The sequence below is a fragment of the Chelonoidis abingdonii genome, chromosome 5 (genome assembly GCF_003597395.2).
Source record: "Chelonoidis abingdonii isolate Lonesome George chromosome 5, CheloAbing_2.0, whole genome shotgun sequence".
Lineage (NCBI taxonomy): Eukaryota > Metazoa > Chordata > Testudines > Testudinidae > Chelonoidis > Chelonoidis abingdonii.
This window is the reverse complement of record NC_133773.1, coordinates 15245752-15272258: the sequence shown is the minus strand read 5'-3', so window position 1 is coordinate 15272258 and position 26507 is coordinate 15245752. Positions and strand designations below refer to the sequence as shown.

General features: G+C 39.6%; 1 protein-coding gene across 3 annotated transcripts in view; it reads right to left on the bottom strand.

Annotated features, from left to right (window-relative positions):
- Positions 1–12838: 12838 nt before the first annotated feature.
- The window catches only part of MRPL1 (mitochondrial ribosomal protein L1), a 32796-nt gene continuing 19127 nt past the window's right edge, over positions 12839–26507 (bottom strand). Inside the window, exons 8-9 of one of the 3 annotated variants that reach the window (XM_032784480.2) lie at positions 17948–18029; positions 12839–13299 (exon numbers count right to left, since the gene is read on the bottom strand). In XM_032784480.2, the coding sequence (XP_032640371.1) occupies positions 13169–13299; positions 17948–18029 (213 nt within the window). In that variant the 3' untranslated portion in view covers positions 12839–13168. Of the gene's footprint in view, positions 13300–14254; positions 15079–17947; positions 18030–26507 lie in introns of those variants that run through there. The other 2 variants (XM_032784481.2, XM_075066085.1) reach the window with 2 other exon arrangements.

Here is a 26507-nt window from a genome sequence, read left to right as displayed (position 1 = left end):
AGATAGGTGGGCAGAGTTGGCATCGAGGTTTGTTGCATGGATTGGTTCCTGAGCTAGAGTTACTATGGTGCGGTGTGCAGTTGCTGGTGAGAATAACGTTTCAGGTTGGCAGGTTGTCTGTGGGCAAGGATTGGCTTGCCACCCAAGACCTGTGAAAGACTGGTCTGATCATCTTGTGTGGAAAGTATGAGAAGTGTGGGAAGCTCTTCTTTTCCCAGTTTCCTCCTGGTTGTAGTTGGTTTATTTATCATCAACTCCATAGTTCCTAGCCTGCCAGCATGTGAGATTAGAGAATTGAACTCCCTCAGGCAAGAAGCTATATCTGTCAACTCCCTATCATAGTTTGTGTATTTGACTCCGATTTTTCTCACAGAGGGGCAGGGGCTGGTGCCTGCACTCACACAGTGTGCTGTCTTAGTCTGCCAGAAGGATTTCAAAAGCTGACCCAAAATAAAAGCTGGTTGCTGCAGGCCACAGGCAGCTAGGGGTCAAGCTAACTTCCATGAGTATTCCTCTTGAAATCAATGCCCAACAATAGCTCTGAAGCCAATTGAACTGCTCATGGTAGCACACCCTACGCTCAATTGTAAACAGTTTCTGGAATGACTGTTATGATGCTTATACCATAAATTAGGGTTGCCAAGCCTCCAGGATTGTCCTGGAGTCCCTAGGAATTAAAAATTAATATTCAATTAAATATTACGTCATGTGATCAAACCTCCAGGAATACATCCAACCATAACTGGCAACTCTACCTGAAATTCTAAAAAAATCATATAATGGTAAATGGATGAACAGTCACATTTTTGGCTGACTTTTTTAGGGGTACATTGACCAAATATTCAACACCCAGGCAAACCTTAAGAAGAGCTCTGTGTAAGCTGGAAAGCTTGTCTCTTTCACCAATAGAAGTTAGTCCAATAAAAGATATTACCTCACCCACTTTGTCTCTCTAGCCAGCACTCCTGGCTTTCCTCTGCCACCGACAAGAGCACTTCATTCTCTATTGCAAGCAGGGACTTAAAAAAACACCACCAACAAATCAACTTTCCATAACAGCCGTGTAATTTATAGCTTTAAAATGACCCAGTAGCTGTGAAAACTCTTTCACCACAAAAATCTCAGTATAGTATTTTTGGAGGATGTAGCAGGGTGGTCACCCTGCTCATGCCCGGAGGGGTTAAAAAGGCCCTGGGAGGGCTATGGCTGGGGAAACGCTGATTGGGGTAGCAGCTTCAGCTGGGGCCATGCCCCAGTTAGGGCCCAGCAGGCCCTTATAAAAGGGCTGTGGGCCAGGAGCAAGGACTCTCCCTATAGCTCTTGAAGGAGAAGGGCCTGGCTGCCAAGAAAGATACCTAGAGTGGAGCAGGGCTGGGGGAAGGCTAGAGGAGCTGGGGAGCTCCAGCCTGGAAACCCCCCAAGCTGCAGGCCTTGTTAAAGGCCAGAAAGGGTACTGGGGTTGCAGAGGGGCAGCCCAAGGGTAGGCAGAGGCAGCAGGTCCAACTCCCCCTTGCTGGTGATGAGTGGCACTTACATTGCAGTCTGCCCCAGTGAACAAGGGCTAGATTGAGACTGGTAGTAGCCATAGTCTGAGGCGAGGTGGGGATAGAGGGTAGAGGTAGATCCTTGATGATGCGCTGGAGAGGTTTTAGTTGGGGGCTGTAGGTGACAGCTAGTGGTGTTCTCTTACTTTCTTTGTTGGGCCTGTCCTGTAATAGGTGATTTTTTGGTACCCTTCTGGCTCTGTCAATCTGTTTCTTCACTTCATCAGGTAAGTATTACAGTTTTAAGAATGCTTGATAGAGATTTTGTAGGTGTTTGTCTCTGTCTGAGAGAGCCAAGCAAATGCAGTTATTGCCTACAGCCTGGCTGTAGGCAATGGATCCTGTGATGTGGTAATGTAGGTAAGTATAGCAGTCAGTAGGTTTCCAGTATAGGATGGTTTTTATGTGACCATCGCTTATTAGCACTGTAGTGTCTTGGAAGTGTCTCTCTTGTGTGGACTGATCCATGCTGAGGTTGATGGTAGGGTGGAAATTGTTGAAATCTTGGTGGAATTCCTCAAGGGCCTCCTTCCCAGGGGTCCAGATGATGAAGATGTCATCAGTGTAGTGCAAGTAGAGTCGGGAAGTTAGGGGACGAGAGCTGAGGAAGCGCTGTTCTAAGTCTGCCATAAAAATGTTGGCATATTGAGAGGCCATGCGGGTACTCGTAGTAGTCCCGCTGACTTGAAGGTATAAATTGTCCCCAAATCTGAAATAGCTATGGATAAGGACAAAGTCTCAAAAGTTCAGCCACCAGGTTTGCAGTGATGATATCAGGGATGCTATTCCTGATGGCTTGTAGTCCATCTTTGTGTGGAATGTTCATGTAAAGAGCTTCTACATCCATAGTGGCTAGGATGGTGTTTTCTGGAAGATCATCAAAGAATTGTAGTTTCGTCAGAAAGTTAGGGGTGTCTCGAAGATAGCTGGGAGCGCTGGGAGCGTAGGGCCTGAGGAGAGAGTCTACATAGCCAGACAATCCTGCTGTCAGGGTGCCAATGTCTGAGGTGATGGGGTGTCCAGGATTCCCAGGTTTATGGATCTTGGGTAGGAGGTAGAATATCCCTGGTCGGGGCTCTAGGGGTGTGTCAGTGTAGATTTGTTCCTGTGCTTCTTTAGGTAGTTTCTTGAGCAGATGGTATAGTTTCTTTTGGTTCCCCTTAGTGGGGTCAGAGGGTAATCGCCTGTACAATGTAGTGTCAGAGTTGTCTAGCAGCCTCTCGTTCATACTCAGATGTAGTCATGATGACAGCACCTCCTTTGTCAGCCTATTTTATTATGATGTCAGAGTTGTTTCTGAGGCTGTGGATGGCATTGTGTTCTGCACAGCTGAGGTTATGGGGCAAGTGATGCTGCTTTTCCACAATTTCAGCTCGTGCACGTCAATGGAAGCACTCTATGTAGAAGTCTAGTCTGTTGTTTTGACCTTCAGGAGGAGTCCATGCAGAATCCTTCTTTTTGTAGTGTTGATAGGAGGCTTCCTGTGTGTTAATGTGTTGGTCAGTGGTGCGCTGGAAATATTCCTTGAGCTGGAGGTGTCAAAAGTAGGCTTCTAGGTCACTGCAGAACTGTATCATGTTGTGGAGGTGAGGGGGCAGAAGAAAGTAACATAACACCACTAACAGTCACCTACAGCCCCCAACTAAAACCTCTCCAGCGCATCAACAAGGATCTACAACCTATCCTGAAGGACGATCCCTCACTCTCACAGACCTTGGGAGACAGGCCAGTCCTCACTTGCAGACAGCCCCCCAACCTGAAGTAAATACTCCTCAGCAACTACACACCACAAAAGAAAAACATCAGCCGAGAAACCAAACCCTGCTACAAACCCCGGTGCCAACTCTGTCCACATATCTATTCAAGGGACACCATCACAGGACCTAACCACATCACCCACAGCATCCAGGGCTCGTTCACCTGCACATCTACCAATGTGATATATGCCATCATGTGCCAGCAATGCCCCTTTGCCATGTACATTGGCCAAACTGGACAGTCTCTATGCAAAAGAATAAATGGACACAAATCTGACATCAGGAATCATAACATTCAAAAACCAGTAGGAGAACACTTCAATCTCTCTGGTCACTCAATACCAGACCTCAAAGTGGCAATTCTTTAACCAAAAAAACTTCAAAAACAGACTCCAACATGAAGCTGAAGACCTGGAATTAATTTGCAAACTAGATACTATCAGATTAGGCCTGAATAAAGACTTTGAGTGGTTGGGTCATTACAAAACCTAAACTTAATTTCCCCAATACTTATTTCTCCCTACTGTTACCCACACCTTCTTGTCAACTGTCTGAAATGGGCCCCTCTCATTACCACTTCAAAAGTTATTTTTTCTCCCTTGGTATCCTGCTGTTAATTGATTTATCACATTAGACTGACCTAAGACTTGGTAAATCAAACCCCATCCTTTCATGTATTTATACCTGCTCCTATATTTTTTACATCATACATCTGATGAAGTGGGTTCAAGCCCACGAAAGCTTATGCCCAAATAAATGTGTTAGTCTCTAAGGTGCCACAAGGGTTCCTCGTTTTTTCACATGCTCTTGTGTCACTGAAATCAGTGGGAGCTTCGCTACCAATGCAGAATCAGGCCCAAAATCAGTTGTATGCATAGGTGATGGTAGGAGTGAGGTCTTAGGCAGTAGCCAATTGTACATTTGGTGTTCACTCCTCAACTGCTAGAAGAGAGCCTTGGTCTCCCTGATTGAACCAACCTCGTTATCTCCAGACTGATTCTGTCCTGCATATTTATACCTGCCTCTAGAAATTTCCATTACATGCATCTGACAAAGTGGGCAATTCACCCACGAAAGCTCATGCTCCAATACATCTTAGTCTATAAGGTGCCACAGGACTCTTTGCTGCTTTTTAAAAATCTGGTTCATCTCTGCTCACTGTACCTTGATGTGCTACGTTCCAGAACTCATTAACCCAGTAGCTCATTAACTTAGTCCTAGGCACAGCCCATAACTAACAGGCTAAATTCTGGCAACACAGAGAAAACTGATTTTATTTCACTAGGGAGATAAAATAATTTTACTGGTTGGCTGAAGATAAGAGTTATCTTTACAATCAGATCACTTACTGTGAATGTTTTGAATTGCATATTTTGCTCTGAGTGTAGTTAACAGGCAGCTGTTGAACAGCACTAGTAACTGTTCGCAAACTGGAAAATTCAGCTCCTATCTCTGGTATGGAATGGCTAATCTCGCTAGCCTTACTTTTGGGTATGGAATGCATGACATCTATATTCCACTTTTCTAAGTGCTTTCCTTTCCACGCCAGTATTTTTGATAAAAGCTTTGCCAGCTTAGTCTGAGCCACATAGTTTAGTTTTCTAAAGAGAAACATAGCAATTTATGTTACTGGATTGGACATGAAGGTCAAGTCACTCACTCCTTCTAAATTTGCGTGTGCTCTTCTTTTTATATTTCCTCCTTATCTGGGCACACTTTCCTGTGTCTATTAATTGCAAATCTGCGGTTTCATGGGCTGTTCCTCCTTGCTTAAAGCTATAGTTAGCTTCGCACAGGATAACTTAAGATAGAGTCATGCACCATTCTGAATGTAGTATATTTACTGAAGTTCACTATTCTTACCATTAGGCACAGTGGGTGCCGCTGTTTTTGACACCAGTATTAATAGCAGTCATTCCTTGTCAGAATCGTAAACCTTATCTTGTGGGAAACAAGTGCATACATTTTTAACTTCAAAGACGACCTGTGACCTTAGATGTTGTTACCTGATTCAATTTTTCTGTTTGTTGTTTGTTTAAACAAATATTTTTAGATGAAATCAAAATGACCAAATCTAGGTTAGCCAGGACAGGCATAGTTAAAACTGGGAGTCTGTTGAAGTTTGGCAGGGAGATAGAAAGCAAGTGTTATATGTGGAATGGGCTAAAGACCTTTTTGGGGGAAATGCAGCATTTTGAGCAGTGTATTCTTTAGGTTTACAATAGATGGAGGGCCTGTTTCCTCTGCCCCACAACTTTTCTTCTAGGGGAACCTCTCCTCCCCTCTCCCCTCCTTTGCTTTCTTGGGGAATCTGTTCTTGTTCTTCCATCTCTTCCTTCTGGCTGAATCATTTCCACTTTGGTCTTAGCAAATGATATACCCTCTGTTCATAAATCAGTATTTGATAGTCTTTTGGTTAAGCCCGTGGCCTGGGACTCGGTGGATCTGGATTCAATTCCCAGCTCACCACGTGTCTCGTGTGACTTTGGGCCAGTGACTCAGTGTGTGGGTCTACACACAGCTTTTGTACCATGATAATACCACCAATAATAGTTAAAGCAGTGTGGATGCAGTTATTCTGGCATAAATGCCTGGGGATAAGCTAGACTGATATAAGCACCTTTATACCAAGAAAACCGTGTCAACACTAGCGGTTGTATCGCTTTGGCTATTATTGGTTTCTAAATGGACACAGTTCTAGTGGTACAAAAACTGTCTGTAGATCAGCCCTTAATCTTGCCTCAACATCGTGTCTAAATGGGGAGAATACTACTTCCTTCTTCCACCCCTTATGTGTCCTCTCTATTTAGATTGTAAGCCCTTCAAGGCAGAGATATTCTATGTGCACGTAAAATACCTTGCACAGCAGGATGCAAATTCCAGCTGGGGTCTATGGCAACTCAAGTAATGATGGCAAAAGGTACTTATTAAATTCTGGAATTAGATCTTGGCATGTGCTTACAAAACAACACCCCTGTTAAAAATTAAAGTATCTTTATTTCATCTTTCTTTGGCTTCCCTAAACCTCGTATAAAGACGAATCTGTAATGTGTGGGACATAGGTAGTCATTTAGGGACAGAGAGCGGGTGCTCCCAAACACTTTACTGATCTTTGCCCTTCAGGATACTTGACCCATGTTGAAGTGTTCGTACAATAAACCAATCTAGTGTACTTTTATGGATTTTATTATGAATAAGCAAGTAAATATAAAACTAAACATACATATCACTGAGCTATGTAAGAATAAAACAAAATTATTAAAATCAAATGACAAAACTGAATCAATAAATCAAAAGGTTCAAATTATCCAATAAATCAATCAGTGGGTAATTAAATCCAATTATGAGGTTGACATGAGAAGAATTACTTTTGCTAACCTGCAATTGGGAGAATTTAAGGAAGAGCCAGTTTCTATGACCCAAAACAGCATAGTGCTTCGATACAGCCAGTGAAGGACATGAGTGGCCACAGAATATAAATGTCCATTCTAGTCTTAAGACCTTTGCCAAGTGAGACCACCTAAAGTAAGTGGTAAATCCGTCTTGGTCCACCTTACGAAAGTACAACTGTTAGAATGCATCTCAGAAATTCCACTTTTACACCTCCTCCATAAATTCCGCTGTTCCAGGATACGTTCACACATAATAGCACAGAAACCTTTCTACAGTCTTAATTACAGCGGCGATGGGGCAATCATACACAGCAGCAGCTTTCAAAAAATGACTTTTTAACTTTAGAGAATGTTCTGACTAGTTGGATGAAACGTCGATTTTACTTTTAGGAAACCATGAAAGGTGCCATTTACACACAGACAGACCATTTCTCTCTAAGGCCAGAAAGGATCATTCTGATTATCTAGTCTGACCTCCTGTATACCACAGGCCATAGAACTTCCACAAAATAATTCCTAGAGCAGATCTTTTAGGAAGACATTGAAGTGTAGAGGTATCCCTCCTGTAAAATAAAAGGGAAGCGTTCAAATTTCATTTCTTGGGATCTTTAACTCTTGTGGTGGTTGTTAACTGGTACCAGCTGATGGAAAAGGTCAGAACTCAGAACACAGAGAAGTCTCAGAACAAACTGGGTCAGGCAGGCGTATAGCTGATGACTCAGGTCTTTCACTTCTTTTTCCTCCAGAGACCTATCCAGGGAAGAGAGGGGCACGTCACTTTCCAATGTTGTCACTGTCCACTCAGGAGAGAATACTCCCCTTCCACGTGATCTTCACTTTCATAGAGGCCATCTTCTGCTTTCTCCACCTCATGGACCACCTTTGTAGCTTCAAGGCTAATCAGGTGATCCAAGTATTCTGGATCCAGGTCAATGTGGTCCAGTTCTCTCACAGTGGGGAGTCTTTTAGGCCTTCTCAGTGTGGAGAGTACCAGCATGAATGACCGTTGCCTTGCAAAAGTTTGCTGGGTTTACCACAAACAGATGGCCTTCTAAAAAAGAATGAATGAATGGGGTCTGCCTTCTGTGTTGAGTAATCAGGTCCAATCTTAGCAAAAACTGGTATTTTACGATAATAGCTAATGGTCTAATCAGCACATTCATCAACTCGCATCTTCTTATGACAATTATCTCAGTGTTCTAAATTAGGTGGCTGATACAGGTAAAATCATACCTTGCCCTAATAACAACCAACCCGACAACATGTTACTTTTACAATTTTATCAGAATAATTTCATTTACCATCAAACAATTTAAGTATTCACAGTCCCAACTATACAGAGCCTTGATCCCAACATTACAACTGACAACAGATATAGCACTATTACATGGGTTTTGCACCAGGACTATTGAATTCTACGGGGTTTGGCTTTGTTCCAGGGAAGGATTTCTCCATGAAGGTCAGCCTCACAGTTTCAGAAGTAGTAGTATAAAATTAGGTGGATATTTGAGCTTCATTAATTGGACCACCTTTTAAATGAATGAGAGACTGAAGGAGGGGGAAGGAATAAATCACATGCAATAGATGCTGTAAGACATTCTTCGTGATTGTAAATATCTTCTAATTTCACTAAACTGCTAGCTCCCTTCAATTCACAAGCGTAGAGTGTTCTATATTACAGTATCTCATAAAAGTTACTTCTGTATAACATTACTTAGCATAAAAAAGAGCAAGTTTTGTGGAAACTGAATGCACACAATATACCCTTTGTCTGAGTGAACTATTCTCAATAGTAAACCATTTCATACTCTACAGCACTGGTAAAAAATGAAAAATCACTGACAGCTCCTTCAAGATGTACGCACACCCTACACAGAGATAGCAGGCACAAATTCAATTCTCATCTAGAGGATTGCATGTTCCCAGGGTTATCTATTAAACTGCTGCTCTGTCACATGAATACAGTAATCTCTGCCTTCATCAATGGGCTCCCAAATTCAAAATGCAGCTGAACTTGGAAAGGCCCATTTTCCTGTTCCTCTTTGTCCCCGAAGACCACCCTGACCCACTGCCCATTTCTCTTTTGCCACCCCACTCCGTCTCTGCATAAACAGAGTTTGCCTCAGGTGTACTGGTGCCACAGGCAAAACATTGTGCCACCTACCTTCCTTTGCTGTAATAATCAGGACTCATCAGATGATGCTTCTACAGAAAGTCTTACAAATTCTGTTTTCCTAACTACAGACAGTTGTATCTTTGAGACATGCTTATTGTTAGTGGTGATACAGTTTTATATAACTTAGGAATGAAGTCATATGTCCTGAAAAATACAGAACAGCAGCCCATTTGCTTAACACCACAGGTTGCTGTGAACACATTAACTTGGTGCTCTGATCTGCACACTGGCTTCCCACTGAATACAGAGGACAGTTCAAGATAGTCAGATCCCTTCAAGGGACTGACCCTAGCTGCCCAAGGAATTACCTCTCCTTCTGTGACTATGATCTTCCACGGGAGTAGAACAATGGAACTGCTGATCAATAGGGAGACATCGGTGAGTACAGGGGACAGAACTCTCTCATCACCGGAACAGATCCTAGACTAGGGACTCAATCCTGCTAAAGACAAGAGCTGACCTACATCACCACTTCCAGAATTAAACGCAAACCCCATTTCTTCAATTTAGGATAGCAATTGAGACAAACTGCAGTGGTGAGTTTTGTTATGCACACACATAAGATCACCAGCTCCTTAACACAGATCACCAGGCAGTCTTCCAGTGGTAGTTATTTTGGGTCACTTTTGTCCTGCATTTGAACTTGTAGATTATAGGCAAAAGCTCCACAATCCATTGTCACTGGAAGCATCCAGTGCTCCTGGCAGGAATCTCTATTACAGGAGAGTTGAACGTAGTAATTTTTGCTCAGTATACAAAATATTTCTGGAAATTAGATTGCCTTTTTTGTTGTTACTTTTAGAGTCCGTATGGACTCGTGGATAAGACACTGGGCTGTGAATCAAGAGACCAACATTTAAGTTTTGTCACTAATTTTTGTGACACCCTGGGCACATCACTTCACTTCCCTATTCCTATCTTTCCCCTTCCACCTTTCATCGGTCTCGTCCATTCAGACTTCTGAGCAGGGATTGTCATATACTGTGTTTGTACATCAGGGTTTCAATTTCAGTGGGAGATCTAGATGCTACTGTGGTACAGATTATTTAGTGAAGCTAGACAAAAATATCCTGGGCATTCTTGGAAAAAGTTTCATTTTGGTATTACTAAAAAGCTACTATAAAACTCTCATCAATACTTACACCTTTCCTGTGCCTCAGTTTGAAACTAACCATATTGCTCTCCAAATACATTCTACTTAACGTTTAACGTTGCCTCCCGCTCTTGAGGTTGCTAGGATACTCGCATCAGTATATATAAGAATTCAGTGGATACAACATCCCAGTGGTCAGAAAGCATCCAGTAGGTAACAGAGGTATAACTGAATCAAATCACAGGAAAAGGTGAACAGTTCTATGTATGAATTTTCACCCTCTTCCGTGCATTGGTTGTTGCCAAAAGCAGTGGCTCATAGGTTAATATGCCAGAGTTTCCCAAGTGTTGTAACAAATACCTTACACCTTATTCTAACTTCTGCTAAAAATGAAGAAAAAATGGTAAACATTTTTATCTATGATATTTACAGATTGTTTTAATTAATATCTACATTTCCACTACTTTAAACTAGAACACAGACATTTCTATAAGCATAGGTGATACAGCAGATTAGCCTGTCAACTCTCTGGAATTTGGTCCAACTCCTAATGCAGTCAACGTTTAAAGTAAGTTGGTTGTTTCATCCTAGTAGATGAGTCTACATCTTCAAACACATTACATAATTGGACACACTATTTTTGACGACCATGTCAGCCACTCACTTTCATGAACATCAAACTAACCCAGGTTTTAAAATTCTTATCTCAGTAAAATTTTTGGCAGCAAAAAAGATTACTTGAGGAAAAAAGTATTGTGCAGTAAAGTCTCACTGGATTTTATCTTCAATCCAAGACAGTATCTATTCACCTACTGCCTGATTACAGAGTCAATGAAAGGACTCCCTTTGATTTGAGGGGTTAATGGATCAGGTGGCAAGGTCCATCTGGACCAGCATGCTGTCTCTGACAGTAGTTAGATATTTCAGAGGAGGATGAGGGATTATCTGCCTCCTACATTAGGCCTCATCCTGATCACTAATATTGAGAGATTGTCTTAGACCCTGGACCACAACATTTAATATATCTTCCAAAATTTTTGTCATTGATAACTCTAGATTTCGGGATATCCAATAAATATCCAGTTTCCATTCGAATCATGTCAAGTTCTTGGCCTCAATTTTCTTGATCTGTGCTTTGATGACTTGAGAAAACACATCATGACAAATTAAATTGTACTGTTCTGCACAGAAGATGAATGCCACCTACTGGTTATGATCAGTGAGTTTAAAATGCTTTGGTAGAGGGGGTTTTGTTTGTTTCTACAGGCAGGAAAGTGGAGTAAAATTATTTTTGGACAACTTGTTAAAATTTCATGAGTTCTTATGCTACAGTCTCAAAGTTTTTACTCAAAAAGTACGTTGGTGAGAAAAAAGGGATATGTAATTATAGTCCACATGTATCATATTAATCACATCAAATCTGAGGTAAATATAATGGTCAATTTCGAAGTACAATGATTAATACTAACTGCTAGTTGGTGCCAAAAGCTTTCAGTGTTATTGATTCAAGCTAACTGCATAACCCTACAGCTGGTCAAAAAAGTTAAACACTAGTTCAGCAAAAAAATTCCAAAGTTGTTGGCAGTTTAAAGGGTTTGAAACCAGACCCACTTTTTGAGTTTTTGTAATCAATCAAAAACTATCTATTTTTCATTTACTTATAGCAGACCAATTTTTTATTTTTTTTTACATATTTTTCATATAAAAAAGCCATCTCTCAATTTAAAAACCTTTCAGCCAACTCTAATAATCATTTTTGTTGGCCAAGAACTGAAGGGTCATGCAGGTAAAGCATGCCGAAGAGACAGGAAAGTCACTGAGTTTCCTTTACATCTTTCTGTCAGGGGCCTCTGGGCCGCCAGATGCACAAATGTCCTGAAGTACTCAGATAAATTCTATAAACCGAAGTGCACATATGCAGGTCTGGCTCATCACTATGCCCATAGCAATACAGCTCCCAGATACTACTCATTCCTTACTCATACATGTCCTACAACCCCAGGGCTGTTACAAGACTCTGCATGGGAAATCTATGTAAGAATGCTTACTATTGTCATTCTTATGCAAGGAAATTCCTGCAAGCAAACAGATGACCTCACGCTCCACCACATGCTGCACTGTGCCCAGCCCCCAGGGCAAGGGGGGACTTCTATAGTGTCAGATGGAAGGCAGGGGATAAGGCTTCTCAGGGTATGTCTACACTGCAATTAGACACCTGCGGCTGTCCCATGCCAGTTAACTCAGACCAAGGGGCTGTATAACTGCAGTGTAGATGTTCAGGCTCAGGCTACAGCTCTGGTACCCTGCCACTTTGCAGGGTCCTAGAACCCAAGCTCCAGTCGTTAACTGTTTTAGAACAGAAAAAACAAGATATTTATGTATATTCATGTGATCTCTCCCTCCTCCTTTAACAGAATGTCTTCATCTTAACAAAAGACAAGGATTTCTTATCCCAGGGGCTATCCCTCACTCAAAGACCCATGTACCACAGAACTGCAAAGAAAAACTTATACCTCCTTGGCAATCCCCCTTCCCCCAGAAACATCATGTGCAGAGCAGAATGACATTTCCAGCAAATTTCAGGAGTAACACCGTCTGCAGTGAAGTTATTCATTTTTATACTGGTGCTACGGAGAGTGGAATTTGACCCATTTCTCTCTAGTAAACCTACATCTATCTCCAACAAAATGAACTAGTGCAACTAGCATGCATTAAAGCATACACAGGACCCAATCCTGCAAAGTGCCAAGTACTCTATTCCCATTGGTTTCAACTGGAATGGAGCATACTCAGCACCTCGAAGGATTGGGCCCATCATTCCCATTAGTAGTAACGGAGAATTAAGCACGCATAATTAAGAGACTATTGCCCTGGAAGGTTATACAATAATGATGGGAATTTATTATAAAGTTTTGGTTAAATCACAATACAATGTGTAACACACATAACTTGATGAAAGCTTTCACCTGCACATGGGGGAAATGTCAAGTGTCTCAAAGTCTAAAGATACCTTTGATGCTGCAGGAATTAAAAATGAAATCTCAAACATGGCATTTATTAACGTTTTAAAAAAAAAAAAAGATCTGGGCTACACCATCAATTTCTGAGAGGAAACAAACAAATTAATAGGAAAACCTTTTTAAATACTCCTGGGGATTCTTGAACATAAAATGCTAAGAGAATTTGCAATATAATACACTGGCAGGCTATCTTGGAGCTTCTGTTTCTTTAACATCTTCTTTGTCCTCTTCCTCTACTCGAGGGAGAAAACGCTCAAGATTTAGTTGTAAACCTTCACTAGTTGAACTTCGAATAATCAAGCGCTGGACAAATGGGCCTGAAAAAACAAAACACAGAAAATAACTTCTGAATTATTCTAGCAGAATTTTGTATACCTGCAGGCTGACTTACCTTATGATATACGCCATATCCACCCCTACCTCCCACCAGTTGTTTAAAGACAAGCAGTATCACCGAACCGAGGGGTTAAAGGATGTCTTGGGACACAGCCTGTTTTCCACTTTATTTCTCAACCACAGTGTTGTCAGTTACACCAATTTACACCGGTGCTGAAGAAAATTAAGATTGGTTGGGCATGATTTGTTCTTGACAAATCCCTGTAGGCTATTTTATCATCCTATTATCCCATAAGTGCTTACAAATTTGTAGTTTAATAATTTATTCCAGTATCTTTCCAAGTGCTGAAGTTAGGCTGAGTGGTCTATAATTCTCTAGGTCCTCTACGTTATCTTTTTTAAAGATAGGCACCACATTTGCCTTTCTCCAGTCCTCTGAGTTCTCGAAGATAATCACTAATGGTTCTGACATTTTTTTTTAGCTAGTTCTTTATGGATCCTAGGGTGAATTTACTTAGGTCCTGGTTTAGATACACAATTTATCTAAATAGTCTTTAACTTGTCCATTCCCTAATCTTGCTTCCCTCCTTGTTAATACTGTGTTAAGCATCTAGTCACCATAAATGTTTTTTTGTTTTAAGAGAAGACTGAAGCAAGATAGGCATCAAACACCTCATCCTTTTTGATGTTGTCCAGTGGTGGCTCTCTTTCCCTTGTAAACAGTGGACTTACATTTCCTTTCATCTTTCTCTTGCTCCTAATGCATTTATGGAACCTCTTCTTACTGCCATTTATGTCCCTTGCTACGTGTAACTCATTTTGTGCCTTAGCTTTTCTAATTTTGTCCCTATATGCTTGGGCTATTTTTAATATTGATCCTTAGCTATGTCCATGATTCCACTTTTTAGTAGTAATCCTTTTTGATTTTCAGGTAACTTAAAGCGCTCCTACTGGAGCCATCTTACTATTCTTCCTATATTTCTTTGCATTAGGATAGTTTGTTGTGCCTTAAATATTTACTCTGAGAAACTACCAACTCTCCTGAACCTTTTTCCCCTTATATTTTCTTCCCAGGGGACCACACATACTAATTCTCTGAGTATGTTATAGACGTGTGTGTATTTATGAGAAAAGTACTGCAGTTTTTTTAAATTTTACAGATTCGTTAAAAGTCAGTATGGTTACAGTTCAGTTATTCTGACTAGAGCAGTACCACTGGTATATAATGTAGATGCTTTAGCAGCCTATAAACTTCTTGTTTTTGAAATCAAACATGTAATCCTAGGGTAAAATTTTCAAAAGTGACTTACGTTCCTAAATACAGCACTTAGAAGCTTTGAAAATTGTACAGTAACGTACAAAATTTTCCCTGACAATAAAAGCTTATTTCAAACTGAGGATTTATCTCTATTCATTAAAAATACCCCTTTTGACAAGGCAGAGGGGCTCCATGTATTTTCCGGGATGATGGGAACTAACTCAAGTGGGCAGAGTGCAGGAACAGGGCAAGAGCTCTAGACTAAAAGCTCAATCAGACTGAGGAAACATGTTACACCTCCACAGAGATATGCATCTCACAGAGCTCTTCTTCACATTCGAGCAGAAGGAAATGAAGAGCAGCACTCCTGCAATCAATCTCCATGGTGTATTGTCCATATTTCCACTCAGAAGAAATATGGTCCAGGTCAGCTCTACCACACACAGACTTCACCTGACGGCAAGAGAGGATGGTAGAGCATCTGATGAGCACAGCCACACACCTGAAGGGAGAAGAGGGGTAGAGAGGGAAGTCTGACCCTACCTGGAGGCCCCTTCAAAAGCACAAAAGGAATGAGGTTCAACAGTAATGGAGAGATTGGTGAGGGGCTGGGAAGCCCCACTCCTGTGAAAAGGAGAGAGATCAGGCTTCTGTTTGGGTTATACCGGTTGATAGGCTTCCCTCATCACCATAATGAGAGCATCCTCCAGTGGTACATTAAAGTGATGTGACCGTTTGTCACGTGCAGTTCACTCTCCCTCATATCCTCTCCCACAGGGAAGTGCATGCTATGGAGTGTTTTTCATTGTGTTTTTAAATAAATTATAAGTACAGTATGCTCTGTGTTTATATTAGCTACAGCAATGTCGAAGAAGTGCGCCTTGCACCTGAAGAACAAGGTGGTTCTAAATTCCTATTTAGGGTAAGAGGGAAATGAGAAGGAAAAGCCAAGATGGATTCAGGAAAGGGGGATTAGTGGTCCATTTGATGCAGGAGGTCAGGAATCAGGGAGGGAAATGACAACATTTGATAGCACCAAATGTATGGCTGGTGCTAAAAAATGCAAGCAATAGAATAAAGTATTGAAAATGAACTAAATACGGAGTTTAAATGGAATACTGCATTGAAATATAAATAAAACAAATGTAATAAATGCAAACTTCAAGTGTGCCACAAACACAATATTGCTCTAGTCCCAAAGTAATCACAACTTTGATTAAATATTCATCTTTGTTATCATTATTCCTTTGTAGCTCTGTTTGTGATGATTTAAAATTTCTCATTTAGAACAGTTAATCTTTTCCCCCAATGCTAAGTGCAGCTCAACGTTAATATACAACATCACTGACTGCTGGGAAGCTGGCGTTTCTTTGAATTGTTAGTAGGTATGTCAGGGAAGAAAAACTGTATAGAAAAAATAATCCTAAATAAATTTTTGTCTCCAGGGATACGGAACACAGCAGAATTAATTTTCCCTATCTGCAGATCTACAGAAACTCATAAATTAGTCATTTATATTCTCAACATTCATTAATGGAAAAACACCAACAACTTCCCCATTCCAGCTGGACTCCTGCTATTGAATGGAGAATGAGCCCTTCCACAAAAAGAACCAAAGAAAAGTCAAATCCATTAGATTGTCTTTGGGGGAAGTATGAATAAAATAATTTGTATGTTGTAACATATGAATCTGCATGCTTAATTTAGTGAATATTTTTCATAAGGAGAGCTATATGCTAAGCATGCATGTTCAGTGACATGGTTATGTGCACATATGGTAAAGAAAATATCCTATAACTTTTGGCTGTTATACATTGTGCATAGCAGGGTTTGAGAGGAATGAAAAATAGGAGACTAGCAGCAACTACTTAGAATGGTAGATTTTGTACATCACCTTTCAGTTGTTACCTAGGTTAAAGTTTGACTTTTTGGAAGCTGAAATAAATTTACCCCCTTGTGGCAACCACCACACACTAAAATCGCAAGAATTAGTCACTGAAGAGCAAAACTGACTCTTCCTCAACAATGAGCCACTCCAGCAGCTTATGTCCACTTTATTAGATTGATGTAGTTATCAAAACACCTTTGAAAGTCAGAATATTCGACTTCTATTGTTTCTGCTGATTGGATCACCCGAAGTAATCAGCCACATATTTTCTAAAACATTTTGCCCTTTAATAAAGTTTATTTTCTATAGGAAAGAAATAAAATCCTGCCAGGAATTTCAAGTACCACAGATCACATCCAACAACAGCGAGAGGTGAGCACCAGTGCTGTGTGGTAGGGGAAGCAACTGCTCCAAAAAGTCAAGTGGGAAGAATCACTGTGATTGTGTGAAGCAATATAAATGTTAAAAAGAAAGACAAGGCAATATTAAACATTAGATAGCAGTGTACTGGATATTCTATTTAAAACATCAGGCGGTTTCTTCTAAAATTACTGTGATTATTAACCACTCCTGTTCCTCCAATCATGCAGAAGACGTTCACTGTGCGTTTACTTTATGATAAAGTCAACAATGAAAAGAGCATGCTGCAGGATTCACATTGTTCAGATTATAAATTAAAAACACTGAACAGAGCCAATGCTTCTCTGAAGCCTGTAGGAAACAGGCAGACTGGATTTTTGTTCACAGGTGACCTCATTCTATTGCTTAGAAAGTTAACAGAAAAGAAACTGACAAATTTGTAATATCAAGAGCAAAAATATGGCTGGTGACAGTTCTCTGCACTAAGGATCTGTGACTTCAGATCCTCTGGTGAAGTGCAGCCACATTAGGTAGAACCACCGATAAACACTGGCACTAGAATCCATACATCCAACCCCCATCAAGGCTCACAACAGTGCGAGAGGCATCCACCAGTGGTGTAGAATTGATGAAGAGGCCTGGAAAGAATTTTCTGCTTGCTCATTCTTTTCTAAACTTCTACCTTGGCAACCCCCTCGTCCTGACCAAATTCCATTAAGTCCTATGTAACAGTCTTTCCTGCAAGCTCAGTTGGGTTCAGTAATTTTGCGTATTTTCTGACCTATGCTGTCCTTACTGCATAGCAATGCTAAACTCCTGATTTGGCAAAGCACACTAATATAACCTGTTCCCAAAAATTGGTTTCTGTAAAATCGGAATAATCCCATAGTGTAGACATACCCTAATAGTGCTTCTGTAGTCAAGGGGACCACTCATATGCTTAAAGTGAGGCATAAAGTTTAAGTAACAAGCTGGATCAAGACAGAAAAGCTGCCTCCATCCCAAAGGCAGATGACGTGATGTGTGTTTGTGGCATGTATGGCAGTAGTCAGTGCTTTCTTATTACTTAATTTATGTAATTTGCTTTAACTTCAATTAAGAGCCTAAAGTAAAAGCTACTTACCATAGCTCAATGGCCTGTACGTACAGATATCCTTAATAATTGCATCCAGATTGGCAACTATCTGTTCATTAGGCATATCCAGCTGAAAGAGGTTAATGCAAAATTAATTATACAGAAGCAAGTGCTGATGATTAATAAAATTAAAAGTGGTTGGGTAAATATTTAATTGGTGTTTTGGGTATCTGAATATTAAAAAGTTCCTTTGGTTTAAGATGTCAAGAATTACAAATTCCACTAGTGACATTAGCAAGAAGATATTCTGCTGTTAAGAAAATCATTTAAGTAAACCACTAACTTAGCGGCATGTACATCACCACAGTGACATGTACACATCCATGTTCTCGAATGGTAAACCAGGATGCTCAAGATTAAACAGGCACAATCGCTTTGGTGAAAAATGTAAAACCATTTTCAAACCTCTTTCACTGAGCAATGTGTGGATGATTTCAGATCTATTTTCTAAAGCAATACTTTTAATATAAATTTATCGGCGTTAGAGATGTCTGCTAATGAACAATCCTGCATTGGCAGGTAGATGACTTCACAGTGTACTTTCTAGCATTTTTCCCCCTTCTAGTTTTACATGCCCTATAAAATAGGATTTCCACCACCTCACTCTGGAGATTATTCCACAATTTACTCTCTCTCACTCAGCTGATGTGAAGCCCAAATAGTTCCTTCCTCATTTTTATGCCAACACTTGTAGGTTCTAGCCATAACCATTCATCCTGATTTTGTCCACTGGTGGCATTTCCACTCTTCAAGCAGTTGTAGATTTATATTTCCATTTGCGATTGCAAAAGCCCTCATTCAGCAAAGCACTTAAGCATGTATGTAAAATTTCAAGCACACGAGTAGCCCCAACATCAAAGGGACTACATACATTCTTAAATGCTTTGTTGGGTCAAGGCCTTAGCTAAGTAAAAATGTAGCTCTTTTAATCTTTCCTCAAATCAATCCCAACCAAACCCCTAATTATCAGTGTTCTTGTCTGAGTTCCCTCTAACTTGTCTATATCTTGTTAGTAATGAGACACCCCACACCGAACACATTATTACAGATATAGTTACATCAAAGCCAGAGAGAGAGACATGAAGACTATTACCTCTGGCTCTGGGATGCCTCAATATATGTCACTCAAAATTGCATTCACATAGTTGTTACAATAATGCCTTGCAGTTTAATTTGCTGTCCACTATCACCAACAGGTTTCACTCAGCATTACTGTTTCCCAGAAAACTCCCTGCCATCAAGTATGTTTTCAATTACTTTTCTGTAGGCTTGTGAGTTGTATGTTTTGAAGTTGTATCTCCTTATGTTATTTTTGGTCCATGTTTTTCTCTTGTTTTCTTTATATTATTTCTCTGTCCGCAATGGAGTTTGCAACATAGTGGATTTCACTAATGTGCTATTTATTCCCTCTTCCATACAATTAATAATGACAATACTAGGACAAGCTCATTTGGTACCTTAGTGGACACATTCCCCCAATTTGATAAAAGACCATAAAGAAAAATTAATGTAACAGGTATTCAGTGTGAAGAACAAATGTTCCTATGGTATCCAATCCAATTTGTATTCATTTTTTCAAGTAACGCTTTGAAAGTCAGCTAAATGATGCATTAAGGCAGCAGTAAAGCAATAGTTATGAAAACTGCCATTACTGCAGTTTACTCTGTTGGTAAAGCTAGCAATTCAACACAAGAAGGAAATTCAGCATAAGGGCAAATTAAATAAACGACAAGAAATTGTAAGGGTAACAATAAAGAACCTCATAACTTAAACGATATTTTAAGTACCTATTCTTACATCGATGTTCAGAAATTGCAGTGATTTTTAATTACATTCTGAATGAGTTGCTTTGCATTTGTTCTATAAAAGTAAGTTTAAAACAATCAGTGAGATATATTAGTATTAGCAGTTTGCTCTAAATATAACATCCTTTGTAAGTCTTTTCAATGGAATTAGTAATAAAAGGAGTACAGTACACCCTAAAAGAGAAGACAAAGAAAGCAGGAGGTAAGAGGGGTGGATTACCAGGGAACTCAGTTACTTACACTAATAATTAATATTCATCATTCATATAGAGCTTTTCATTTACAGATGCTCCCCGGGTTATGCAAATTCGCACTTCAGGAAAGTTCCATAAGCCAGAAATAGAATTTTTGAGTTGCGGGGATTTTTGCGTAACGTATGGGTATATATTTCCGATTAACGCAAAGTTCAAGTTATGCAAGGCTTTCCAGAACAGAATGATTGCATAAGTCAGGGGGCGTCTGTATAGCTATCAAAGCACTTCAGAAAGGTGGAGAAGGATCTTCTGTATTTGATGGACAGGAAAGCTCAGGCACAGAATGAAGTGACCTGCCCGAAGTTATACAACAAGCCATGATAGATCTGAAAATCAGATCCAGGTCTCTTGACTTCCAGTCCCCGGAGTCACACTGTCCCAAACCTGAATGTGCTTTTGAAATGTCATTTTCATTTGACAAAGAACACATTTCATTTTAAACGCACATCACATCGTTTACATCCTCTTCGCTCTCATATAAGTGTTATCTAGAATAGTGGCATGCAGTTGTCCAGTACAGTATAAAGCCAAATATTCTTTCATGATGCACAGTGCACAACAGCCACACTGTTTGATGGCTGGAGTTTATCATGTCACCACACATGGGATTACAAAGATCCTACTGTAATTAATTAAAAGCTTCGTTAACCATTTACAGAAAATGCAAATACCTGTAAGAATTAGCAAGAAAAAATACAGCCGTTTGAAGTTCAGTCACTCTGAAACAAATCCATAGTCTAATTTTAAAACAAGCGTCAACTGGTGCTGAGAAACTAAGCAAAACCTCATGTTTTGTTCCACAAAAGCATTAGAGAACTGCAGTAGCTAAAGACATTACTACCACATGTGATACACATTATTTGAGTAACAAATACAGAATTTCTGATAAAAGTTACTCTAAGACCCTCTTTACAATAGCTGATGAACCAATGCTAATTCTAGGCCTGCCTTGTCAAGCAAAAAGCGTTTTTCAATTGTGTTAGCTCAATAAGATTGCAAAGCTCCGTTAAAGTGCAAGCTAACATTTCTGAAACATTGCTGTAGGGTAGGTTACAACACTGCCAGTTAAGACTGCTTCAAATAAGTCATCCTGAATCTTAATGGGTTTTTTTGAATTGTTTTAACACCTTTTATTCCCATTCAGACATACCCCTAGGGAAACAGTGTTTCATTATTATTCTTGCTTAAGGCACTCACACCGTTTCCATATCAGTAGACCACCGGGAGACAAAGCCTGATTGTGTTATAGTTTACACAATTATAGTACAGACTAGAGAGGGGCTTTACAATCCAATAGGTTAGTGTTTAGATTAGTCTAAAAGAATACTTCAGTATTGATGTATAGCAGAGCACATACACACACAATCTGCACCAGCCCAGGAGATCGCTTTATTACTTTTTAGCATTATTCCCTAGAAAACTGCTTCATGCAATGTCCTCCGCTTGTGCAGATAAGTCTCACAAGTGTCCAAATTCATTAATAACTTACATCATGACGGCGGACAGCATTATTTGCAAAATGTGTCAGTCATAAAATGCAAATTCAACCAATCTAAAAACACTGCACATCAAAGCATAACTAATTTACTATTTTAATTCAAATTTGTTTTCAAAATTATTCCACTTTCAGGATATGCAAATAGGAAATGTATTAAAAGGTAACTCATATTATATCACAAGCTTCAAATATTAGTTAAAACATTTAGTTTACATCATTCATAAAAATGCATCACACCTGAGTCCACTGTATGGATTTAACCATCAGACAATTCAGATACATATACGGGGTGGGAGTATGGTGGAATGCAACAGCCAGGTATCAGAATTAAGCATGGAGAAAACAGAAGGCTCTAAGAAAAAGGATTTGATTGTTTTCAATCAGAAAGGGGGTTAGGAGTCATAGGCCAGAAGGATAAAATTGGAAACTAGTCAAGAAGTCAATTAGGCACAATGAAGCTGCTCTAGATGGTAGAGACACCATGAAAGAGCATACACCACACGCTGTAGCAAACATGGATGAATAAAGAGAGGAGTCCAATATTTGAAAGACTCAGAGAGGAAAAAAGAACAAATATAGAATGAGACACACGAGCGCCAAAGAGGGGAGAGGGGTCCAGCCACGTCCATAGAAATTAATATTGTGAAGATGATGAGGGAAGGCTTTGTCCTTGATTCTGAAATGGGCAAGAAGACAGGAGCACAATCTGAAATTTTGCCTATTTGTACGTGCAAGGGAGATGAATAACTGTAATTTGGAGAAAAGATTTGGGTTTGATGAACTGGGACTTGCAACGTGAAAGGTCCCGGAAAAAACAGACAATGAAATATCAATGAGATCACAAAAACAGAGTAACTGCTATGTTTGTTTTTACAAATAATATACAAATATTAGCAAGAATCGACATACCCAGAAAACCATCTGATTTATGAAAATAAAGTGAGCCCAAAGCAGAAAGTGTGAAATGCATTTAATCATGTCACCTGTACCATTTTCCCACTTGCTTGTTTCCTGGTTTGTTTGCATAACTCTGTAACAAACTGGATTTAAAAAAGGTAAGTGGCCAGCTTTTATAACAGATATGTGCAACGTTCAAGGGCAAGCTAAGTAAATTAAGCACAGTTCCTGCACACAATAATGTGCTTATTTTATTTTGCAGCTGAATGATACTGAACGTTATTATACAGTCACAATAGCTGTGCTAATGTAAAAGGTTGGAGGATGGCACTTACGTCACGCACATACATTCTAACCTCTAAAGTCTCTCAATTTATCAATCCGCTCTCCAATAACACCTCCATTACCTCACTTTTAGTACCTAGCAGCAGTCAAGACACCTCCCTGTTATACTGGAGTAAGCACGCTAGTAAAACCAGCTTTTCCACATGAAGTCCGCCAACAAAATAGATTTTTTTTTTTTGATATATTGAAATCACACATTTAGGTATCACAAGAGTGGTACCTTTGAAAAAAGTCAAATGTTCAGGCTGTCCAATTTTACACATTACAGATTTTTAACAAGTGAATTAAAACAAACTGCAAAAAAGTGTGGAATTAAAATCCATACTAGGTTAAGAAGGGCGATGCACCTCATGTTACAACATTCACAGGTGTTGGGGTACATAATTAAAGTAGGCTGTCTAGCCATAATCTCAACTCTTCTACATTTCTCTTATCACTAAACTGCTGCTCCAACTCACAAGTGCATATAAACATCAGATTCATCTGCTATTTTCCTACTGATATTGCATGCTCCCAATACGGTATTCTGTTGTGTTTGACACTTGGATCTCATCTCAACCACATTTTATGCACCGAGACCTAATTTTTCAGACTTAACTAATGAGTTTTGGTTGCTCAATTTGAGACAACTTAAAGGGTCCTGATTTTCAGGGGATAGGTGCTCAGCACTTTCTGAATATCAGGCTCTTGAAGAAGTCTCAAATTGGGAATCCAAAAAACATTAGCAATTTTTGAAAATATAAGCCTGTACTTATTTGTTTTTTTTGTTTTTTTTTTAAAGTCTCCTAATGTGTAAAAACCTATACACCAAGAGGATAAGCAACATACCTACACTATTTTTCCCCTCCCAAACAAGTGATTTTAAATTCGCCAACACTGATTAAATAGCATACCTCTCCTATTTCATATATTAAAAAAAACCCTAATAAAGGAGGCAGGATTTTTAGAGAGACAGAAGGGTTTGCAGTTTACAGAGACATAACAGTACACGAAAATGCATTTGTTTTACGTTAAGGCTGAGGGAACTACCTTCTGATTTTTAAGGGACATGAGGAAAACAGAGTTTCAGGACTGCTTCAAAGTCTATAGCATTTTATTAATGCATTCCAATTTTAGTGCCTTTGTTAGCAAATAGGTTGTCCAATTGTTCTTGAAGAGGAAAAGTTTGGTTGTGCATACTATATAATTTAACATTAACATGAAATATTAGGTCTTCACTTAGAATTTATTTTACAAACTTAAATGCTTGCAAGAATTTTGATTGACAAAACCTGTAGCAAAAAATATGTATTTCCATGAAATTTCTTGCACTAGAGTGAAATTTGCTATTTTGTTTCATTTATGAAACACTCCCTTAATAAAGTCTTTAGTTATATTAAATAAAATTGACATCCCTCCCGTAAATATCCATGTTCAGGTTTCCTGTCCAAAGGATCTACTATAAAAACTGTCTTGCTCGTGCTCCACAAGCGAAAAATAAAAATAAAAAACATCCCAAACCCTCTAACCCTATTATTTAACCCATGTCACAATTTTACAGGTTGTGATATAGTTTGTGGAGGATGTGGTTGGTAAATATGGGGTGGTCTAAGAAACACAGTAATATGTTGCTTGTTAATGAAAAAGAATAAATTGAACATTTCACTAAAAACAAAGCTACTGTATATACTCGTTCATAAGCCAAATATTTTTGGTAAAAAAGTGATGCGTCAAAGAGCAGAGGTCGGCTTATAAACGGGTCTACACCAAAATTTGATTATTTTAAATGCTATGGAATCACTGAATTGAATATCTAATACACTGTCGTTTTGTTCACCTAGAAAGTCTGCAGGTATGAAGCCCCTCAGCTCCCTGTGACCACGGTTCACCATTCCCAGCTAATCGGAGCTGCAGGAAGTGTGAACCGTGGCCACAGGGAGCTGAGGGGCTCCATGCCTGCAGATGCGCCAAGTAAACAAAACGCCCCAGCCCGCCAGAGGCTTACCCTGAGGCCAGAAGCCAAAGTTTGCCAACCCCTGAAATATAGGGTCGGCTTATGAAAGGGTCATACAGTTTTTGCTATTTTTACCTATTCATTTTGGGAGGTCGGCTTATAAACCAACGGGCTAATGAATGAATATATATGGTATATGCATATGTAGAGCCCAGTCCTCTATGGTGCTAAATTAAATGATATAATCCAACCAGAGGGGATTGACTTCCCTTTCTGCTCCCCCTGCCCAAAAAGTCTGAGAGGTAGCTATCTCATCTTACTTTTCATAATTAATTCACAAAGTCAGTTAAATTACCCACTCCTCTCCGGTGTTTAATAGTCCCATCATACTCAGATGAGTTCCCATGCAAAGCAAATACAAGTACAAAGCACCATCTCACTGAAGAGAGCTTTTCTTTCTTTGCAGTTGCAACTCGCATTCAGTCAAATTAATTTCATACAAAGTTCAAGAGTTTCGAAGAAGGTAAAACCTGGCTCTCAGTCTCAGTCATCATTTCTGTTTTTGCAGCAAACTGAATATAAGAGAGCAATGCATGTAAGATACATTCCCGCAATAATCCCTACCAGGGAGCCAAACACAGCAAAGCAAATCCATTCCCCTTCCATTTTACTGTGTGCTATCTTTTTTCTGAGTGAGGTGTCTAGAACAAACAAGCATTAGTGCCAATTTAGCCAGTACAGTTTCCAGCCTTCAGTGTTTCTATGACAGTTTCCACTATGAAAAATAAGCACTCAGTCTCAAAAAAATAAAGATAGTTCTCAAATACTTAGAATTTTAGTGATCTTATTCATAAAAGGCAGGCCCAACTTTCCTAACATTTAAGAGCTGCTACTAAAAATCAGTCATTAAAAAAAGAAAGTGTCCGCCCCCAAAACAGAGTCTGATTATTTATGGCTTATTTCACAGTGACAAACTAGAAAGCCGGCCAATTTATCACTGTACATTAGTTGGACTGCCAGGCATGTTGTATCAGAAGGAACCTACACTGAGATCCTTAAAGTGGCTGCTCTCTTTAAATAAAGTCTGAGTAAAAAAGCTGGATAAGAAAAAGAAATGCAGCGCAAACACTAAGGCCCCTACCCCAGCCCCTCACTCAGGCAGAAGTCCAGTTTAATCTAACAAGAATTCTGCCTGAGTATGGTTCTCAGGTTTGGGTCCTTAGCGCTCATGCTGTATTTCTTTTTTTCTTAGCCATCATTTCTACTCATAATTGGTTTAAAGAGAAGAGGAGCAATAAGGGGCTCTGGATAGGTTTTCTCTAATGCAATATCATAGCTGAGAGTCCATAAGAGTCTGTATAATATTTGTCAACTAAGAATTTCATTGTAAGTAAGGAATAGAAGAGAAATTCCCACAAACATGGCTCTTTATCCCATGAGTTCAATGCTCATCTATCCATACTGCCTCTATTGGAAAAGTTTAAATTCAGTCTTTTCCCTCTAGCATAGTGAATATTGAGTCTCCTTCATGGAGTTCAAACTGACATGCAATTTTTGCCCTGTAAACATTTTCCCCCTAATTAGGGTGTGGGAAAGTGACCAGGATCCCATTATGATACACAACTTCTAGATGTGTCTATATCAGGGGTCAGCAACCTGTGGCACTGTCATAAGTAGATAGGTAAGGTAAGGGTTAATTTTCTTTTGCCTGTAAAGGGTGAACAAAGGGAACCAAACACCTGACCAGAGGACCAATCAGAGAACTGGATTTTTTAAAAGTCAGGGGCGGGAATTGTGTACTCTAGGTCTTTTGTTT